Source organism: Gadus macrocephalus, chromosome 15 (assembly GCF_031168955.1).
Source record: "Gadus macrocephalus chromosome 15, ASM3116895v1".
NCBI lineage: Eukaryota > Metazoa > Chordata > Actinopteri > Gadiformes > Gadidae > Gadus > Gadus macrocephalus.
This window is the reverse complement of record NC_082396.1, coordinates 21,763,041-21,770,998: the sequence shown is the minus strand read 5'-3', so window position 1 is coordinate 21,770,998 and position 7,958 is coordinate 21,763,041. Positions and strand designations below refer to the sequence as shown.

Below are 7,958 nucleotides of genomic sequence, written 5' to 3'. Positions count from 1 at the left end.
AAGCGTAGATGTTGAAGTACACCTTGTTCGCCCTCTTACGCCACCGGGAAGATATTTACATACTTCTGATTGACTAATGAATTGATTCAGCTATTCCCCCAGAAGTCTGGGGTCAAAAGGTCAAAAGGAGCCGGTACCACGCCGCTTATGAAATAACAAAAGTTAATGTGTATTTCTCTCATAACTTTTTGTCATTATTAAAGAGAGGCCTGATTCTCAGATATGCATGTTGGATGGCTAGGGTGTAGGTCTGGGAAGAACTTCAGGCCAAAATCTTGCAAGCGAGCCGCTGGGTGCAGGTGCAACGAGATGGAGCACTTGCTGAGTCATTTCCTGTAGGGCTGGAGCCACAGGTTGAAGCGTATGCGCCCTTTGAGACCCCCTTTGATAAAAGGGGGTCTCAAATGTTGACCCTCAGTCACCTATTGCATCACTTCCTTTAGGGCTTCGGCCTCCTAATTGATCATTATAGTATAATTGAATGCCCTCTTTCATATATATGATACCTCCACCACTGGGACGTGGCAACAATTCTCCAAATCCATATGGGGAGGGGGGGGGATGCTTGTGGACAGTAGGGGTGTATACTCAACATAAATAGGAAGCAAACTCAGGAGAAGTAATGACATCTCACAAATATTTATTTAATAAATTGTTTCAAATAACCCTGCCTCGTTAAATCAATGAGCTTGGTGTTTTGCTTTCCAAAATAGGTTATAGTAGAAGTCTAACCTGCAGAAAATAAAAACATCCAAGCTGCCTTTTAAGGATGCCTATTTTCTAACCATCGGACCCTAGTTTACGACAAAAACGACACAATTGACGGCAGCTCCTTTGCCGCATGGTTTTTAGAGCCATGTAAGTGTGGCAGCACGAGCTATGGAGTGATGCCCTTTTCTTAAGGCAGTATCGGTAGCATTAATTATTGCCAGACAACGCCACCCTGGGAATTTCACCCAGAGATTTATTTTAAGTGGACTAGCCCAAATGAAGGAAAGGCACTGAGGTCCGTTATGCAATGAGGCAGAGACGGCAGTTCGATCATACAAAAATACTTTTATTTATACAAAATGTCTGTTCTTAAGACTAGGGGATTACTCACTGCGGGGGAAAATGGGGAGAACCTATCAGTGCTGAGACTACACGTAAAACAAATGAAAAATAAACCAAATGCAAACAATACAAAAAGGGACACCGTGACCAGGACACCAGTTAGAAAACATAATGGAAACAAAATAATAACTAATAAGAGAAATCAATTAAATAAACAAAATCTATAATAAGTAAACACAAGGAGAAATCAGCAAAACAACTCTTACATAACATAACATACACACTTTAAGATGTAGTTGCACCAACTAAAAGAAAAGAGACAGTGACACAACAGGAAAAGGAACAAACTATCGCTAGCCGAATGAACGGCGAAGCGATTGGGTCCGAGTCGGCCCTGGCAAGGCAGTAATCACGTGGAAGCAAAGCAGCAGTGGTTTTTATAGGTGGATTAGCCGCCGCTGCGTCGCTACTGTCGGCCACCCAGTCGGGCAGTCCCGGTGATACACCGAATTCTGCGACCCGTCGAAATATGTGACCCCAGAGGGCGCTGTTGCACATTTTCTGCAACATGCACGAGTTTGAAGCTAGACTCGGAATGGGTACATTCGTTTTGTGACACCGGGCAATACTTTCTTTCTTGAAAGCGTCTTACTGACTGTAGCGTCTTATGGGGAAAGAAGCAACGGTGATTGACCGTACTAAACACCTTATCCATACTATGGGTCTGTGAAATGCAAATGAAATCAAATGTATTTATTAAGCACATTTAATACGGTGTGCAATTATTTATTTATGTTTTTGTTATAATGCCCACCGTTTTTATTTGTATGCCCACCGTTATTATTATTTTTTACTGCCGTTTATGAAATAAATATGAACTAATGCCACAATTATTCATGTCTGCGATCATCACAGAGTCCACAAGCAACGCAGGTCGCAATCAACGATGCCACAATCAATCTAGCGCACCGTCGAATTCTGCGCCCACACTGTAAATGCAGGAAAAATGAGGCAAACCCCAACCAAATGTTTTCAGGTAATTTGTCGTCCTCATATCTGTATTTGGACACAATTATTCATGCCTGCGATCATCACAGAGTCCACAAGCAGCAGGTCGCAATCCCCGATGGGTCACAATTCATGACAGCAGACCGTCGAAATCTGCGACCACCCTGTAAATGCGGGGAAAATGAGTCAAACCCCAACCAAATGTTTTCAGGTCATTTGTCGTCCTCATATCTGTATTTGGACACAATTATTCATGTCTGCGATCATCACAGAGTCCACAAGCAACGCAGGTCGCAATCAACGATGCCACAATCAATCTAGCGCACCGTTGAATTCTGCGCCCACACTGTAAATGCAGGAAAAATGAGGCAAACCCCAACCATATGTTTTCAGGTCATTTGTATTTGGACACAATTATTCATGTCTGCGACAGTGGTTAAATGGGGCCGGGGAACGGCGCCATTTAAGTTTTAAATTTGCCTTGTAGAATTCAGCAAGATTAAAAGTGCAAATACATCAACAAAATTCATATAAATTGGATACCTTGTGTGGTTGTTCAAGACACACTGAAGGCATGATGCCACCATAGGTTTGCAGAGAACTATATACAATATGCACACTGAAGGCATGATGCCACCATAGGTTTGCAGAGAACTATATACAATAATAATAATAATACATTTAATTTAGAGGCGCCTTTCAAGACACCCAAGGTCACCTTACAGAGCATATAGTCATCATAAATCGTTTAAAAAAACAAGACATTGTGAAAAAATAAATAAAAAAAATAAACATAAAAGTAAATAAATAAATATAACAAAACAAAACAAACAAACAATCAAAACAGTGATCAGTTAGACGTTGTGTGCGAGTTTGAACAGGTGAGTTTTGAGTTGTGACTTGAAGGTTGTAATGGTGTCTGACTGTTTTATGTGTGGGGGGAGGGAGTTCCAGAGCCTGGGTGCTGAACGACCGGGCACCCATTGTAGTGAGTCGTGATGTGGGGATACATAGTAGTCCAGCAGAGGTTGAGCGGAGGGAGCGGGAGGGAGTGTATTCTTGGAGGAGGTCGCAGAGGTAACTGGGGGCTAGGTTGTGGAGAGCTTTGTAGGTGAGGAGTAGGGTTTTGTATTGGATGCGGTAGTGTACTGGGAGCCAGTGAAGTTGGATGAGGACAGGGGTGATGTGGTCAGATGATTTGGTGCGGGTGATGATCCGGGCGGCTGAGTTCTGAATGATCTGCAGTCTGTTGATGAGTTTGGTGGGGAGTCCGGTGAGGAGGGCGTTGCAGTAGTCTATGCGTGATGTGACAAATGAGTGAACTAGGATTTCAGTGCTGGATTGGGTCAGTGATGGGCGGAGTCTGGCGATGTTGCGGAGGTGGAAGAATGCAGACCGGGTGATCTTGTGAATATGGGGTGCGAATGAGAGGGTGTTGTCCAGGATGACGCCGAGGCTCTTGACTTTGGAGGAGAAGGGTACTGGGAATCCATCGATGATTATGAGTGGAGCTGGGGTGTGTTGTGATTTAGTGAGGGTGGATTTGGATCCGATGAGCAGGGCCTCGGTCTTGTTTCCATTGAATTTCAGGAAGTTCCTGCTCAACCAGCTCCGGATCTCTTCCAGGCACGTGATGAGGGAGGTGGGGGGGATGGCAGCGGTGGGTTTGGTGGAGATGTAGACCTGTGTGTCGTCAGCGTAGCAGTGAAAATGGACCCCATGGTGACGGAGGAGTGTGCCCAGCGGGAGGAGTTAAGTAGGGATGGGTATCGTTTGGGTTTCATCCGATTCCGGTGCCTATTCGATACTTTTTAAACGATTCCGGTGCTAAAACGGTTCTCGAACCGATACTTAAAAAAACGAAACTGCACACACTTTGTCCAAAAAAATACCCTTTTATTTCCAGGGCCAAATTAAACACAATATAACTTTAAATCTTTAAACAATATAAATACAAGTAACATTTGGTAATGATAAATAAAGCAATATAAAATAAAGATTCACATTTACATCAAATAAAACAATATTGTATCAAACAATATAAATACTGGAGATCTAATCTCCATTTTCTCCTCCTAATGACCTGAACTGAACACGAACAGTGCAACACCTTAAATATTAAAATAGATATAACACAAGTATAGAACAAGATATTGCACAATTAAAGTAGCTTTTGTGACTGGTGAGGTGAGGACACTTTACAGTATATTTCTTAAAAACAATTTCTTAACATTTCTTTCTCTAACAATTCTTCTGCAGGAATATCACCATATTGGCCTTCTCTGGTAATATTCGACATCTTTTCTTACTTATTGCATGCCCAGCACACGAGAAAACCCTCTCAGAGGGGGTTGATGAGGCCTGCACACACAAGTAATTCTCTGACAGGAGAGACAAATTAGGGAGGGTATCCCTCTTACCCCCCCACCAGGCCACAGGGTCTTGTCCAGGTGGGATCGCTGGCAGGCCTTTGTAGATCTGTAGCTCTTTCTGGACCTCTTCTCTAATGGAGAGGGCACTGCTTGTGGTCAGAGTTGCATGGAGAAGTTCTCGGTCTTCATCCTCAAACAACTGCTCCAAGGCTGACATCTTGTGAGCTCTTCTTGGCTGGAAAATACAAACAGGTTTAGTTTAGCACAAAAAACAACTATTCATTGTAGACTAGATAGATAGTATGTGGTTGAACTTACATTTCTGCCTGCTTGGTCCTCCTCCACCTCATTACCCTCACCTTCTACCTCACTCTGAAGAGGGTCCTCTTTTGGAAGCTGTAGACACAAACAGATTGTCCATACAACAGCAATACTTAATTACAGAAACTGTAGCTTAGGCATGGACATAATGCACATGAAAAAAGATGAGGAATTTAGTACACTGTCCCTGACAAACATGCAGTATAGTACCTGAACTGCCATGGCATTGTCAATCCCTGCTTTCTCAAGCCTGTCCCAAGCTTCCGCAACACCAACTTCCAGCCTGCCTTTAAAGCGAGGGTCCATCAAGGTGACCTCCCTAAGGAAGTTCTGAATGTCTTGAGCCTGTAAAGAAAACATGGTTTAGTGTCTAATAGTGTAAATGGTGTAGTTTGCCTTCTTTCTTTGTGAACATGGATATTGGCTGTAGATGGATAGTACCTGGTATCTTTTTTCAAGATCTTGCCAGACCTTCTCTTTTATAGCAGCCATAAATGGATTGTCATCATCGGAGGTTGAATAGTGTGCCTCCAGCTTTGTGAGGATCGGGATGATTTGGCTGCATGTGGGGGTCTTGTCGCTTCACACGCAGAGGGTTGAGGTGTACAACACTTTCATGGCTTTCATGAATTCCTCTGCCTTCTCAAAATCTGTCTCGGTGAGCCTTTGTAGTCTGTGGAAAATAAACAATAATGTTAATTAAGAACAAAAGGTAAATTGATATTATTACAAATTACCCTCTTGTCCATCAACTCACCTGTCTCTCTCCATTGGCTTCCTTAGCCTCTGATCGAGGCAGGCTGCCTGGATTGCAGGGAATTGCTCTACAAAGCGCTCCACCATGAGGTATAGAGAATTCCAGCGAGTCCTCACGTCCAGGATAACATTATGCTCTGGCAAATCTAAAGCACAGACATTAGAATTACAATAAACAATTGCTTACATTTAAAAGTATTACTTTTCAAGATTTATTTATAATTATACATATGGTGTTTACTGAGGAGTCGCTGCTTCTCTCTTAGAACCGTTTTGCTCATAGTGGAGCGCTTCAGCCACACCACCACTGAGCGAATCTTTGCACACCAGTTGGTCACAGCTGGAATGCCGTACACCTTCTGTGCCGCCAGGTTGAGTGTGTGGGCAAAGCACCCAACTTTCAAAAAAATGCAGGTTCTTCAGGGCAACGTCCATGTTGCTTGCATTGTCTACTGTGGCAGCTATGACTTTTCCAGTCAACTTGAACTCCTCAAGAATACTGTGGATTTCTTCTGCCACCACTGGCCCTGTCTGGGACTCGTACACTGCTTCAGTGCTTAGCACTTTCTGCTGTATGCTGCCCTCGTAAATGTAATGGGCAGTTAGTGTTAGATAGTGGTCCTGGGCAACGCTGGTCCATCCATCGCAAGTTATTGCAATTTTGTTGACCTGCGCCAGCTGCTGGATGACATTCTGTTTTGAAACAGAATACCACGCAGGTATCAAGTTATTGGAGAGGTCATCCCTGGATGGTGGCCGGTATCTTGGATTGAGGGCAGTGATCATCTCCCTTTATAAAAAAATATAAAATACATATGATATTAGTCTTGTACACAGAATGTCTTCATGGTACAGAGGTGTGGCCTACACATCCATCTAGGAAATTATATTTTGATAGCATAGCCGCTACACATTTTCACCTGAAAAATGGCGATTCCACTGTGGCAAACGGATGAAGCCCCTTCACCACAAATTTGGTGACTGCCCTGTGGATTTCCTCCACCTTCTCTTGGGTTATTTCAGACCTCTTAGCCAGGGTGAAAGGTGTCACTGTGGTAACTTGAAAGGCAGAAATAAAAGTATTACAACATACAACTTATTCAGGTCACTAATGGTAGCCTATTCTGCTCAACAGCTCATTCCCCCCACTCCCCCTCCCCCTCTGGATATATAGTAGAGTAGTGGCCTCAAACAACTGTTGTCCCCATCCCCCTCTAGAAATAGCCTCAAACACAGGTATAGCTATACGTTTCTGATTAAATGGGCGATTGCGCCGTTTAATACTTATGTAAAAAAACATTTAAGTTCAACATTTTATCTTCACATATTATGACTTTTACTTTAAGCAGAGAAATATCTTCCATACAATCTTAAGCTTACCTATCTGTTTGCGTCCACGTGTAATTGCCAAATTGCGCATTCTGAATCTAGTGTTGACATTTATTTTAAAGATTTGAATACTTGGTATGAGTTTTACATTAAGCAGAAAGTCAGCAGACACCGAGTTCAAGTTTAGGACATAGCACACGTTGTCACAAACGCTGTTGAATGGCAAAGTGGTTTATATTAGCCTACATTATATTCAAGATTTGCGGTTGTCATTAAATTACTCGACTTACCCGAAGTGGAAAGGCTGCTGTGAGTGCTGTGACTGTCAGATTCATCATCGTCTGTGTTGTCCACCACCACACCGGCAGGGCTGGGAGTCTTTATTTGTCCGGCTTGTGCTGCTGAAGTGCTTGGCCTTGCGTCACTTAAATGATCGAACACGGTGCATTTTTCGGCTTTTAAATAAACACTGTGAGTCGTCAGATGTTTTGTACGATTTGTCGTGTTACCTCCTTTGCTTGAAATTACTTTATTGCATCTGTTGCAAGTCGCAGAGTTTAAATCTTTGGATGTAAAATGTAGCCAAACCTTGGAACGTTTTGCCTTCGGCATCTTCATTGATCAACAAGATCGCACTCGGTAGCGTCACTGACGTCACGCAAATTGACGCAACAACATAAGGGCGGGGGAGGGATAAAAAAATAAAAATAAAATTCAGGAACCGTTATGAGGAACCGAAATGTGCGTTCTCATTCGATCTCGTTAGAACCGTTTACGTCGGAACCGGTGTTGGGCAAAATAACCTGCTGAGCACATCACATGTACATTATAAATATAGCTAACTCCCACCCTAGCTTGAGGAGCACAACACATGGCAGTCACGTTACAATATAGTCAATTCTTAACACATAACACACACATGAGAACATGGTCAGGTGAAGGCCAGAACCAAGGCCCCATCTCTCCTCCCGGCAAATGGTAAACACTCAGACAATGCACCGTTTCATCCTCAGAACGGGAGGGCCACAAACAGGAGACTCTGTGAGGCTCTCCCCAGTCAGGAAGAACACAAGAAGATACACATGCATACACTAGGGCCTGGGAGGCAAGGTCAAGCAA

At 43.2% G+C, this 7,958-nt stretch overlaps 1 protein-coding gene across 1 annotated transcript; it reads right to left on the bottom strand.

Annotated features, from left to right (window-relative positions):
• Positions 1–4,128: 4,128 nt before the first annotated feature.
• On the bottom strand, positions 4,129–7,592 carry LOC132473522 (E3 SUMO-protein ligase ZBED1-like). Its single transcript, XM_060073710.1, has 5 exons — positions 5,512–7,592; positions 5,196–5,427; positions 4,965–5,099; positions 4,752–4,829; positions 4,129–4,668 (listed from the first exon to the last, which is right to left on the bottom strand). Exons 2-5 carry the CDS (start codon positions 5,244–5,246, stop codon positions 4,303–4,305), a joined length of 630 nt encoding a protein of 209 aa, XP_059929693.1. The 5' UTR covers positions 5,247–5,427; positions 5,512–7,592; the 3' UTR covers positions 4,129–4,302.
• Between the last annotated feature and the right edge of the window lie 366 nt (positions 7,593–7,958).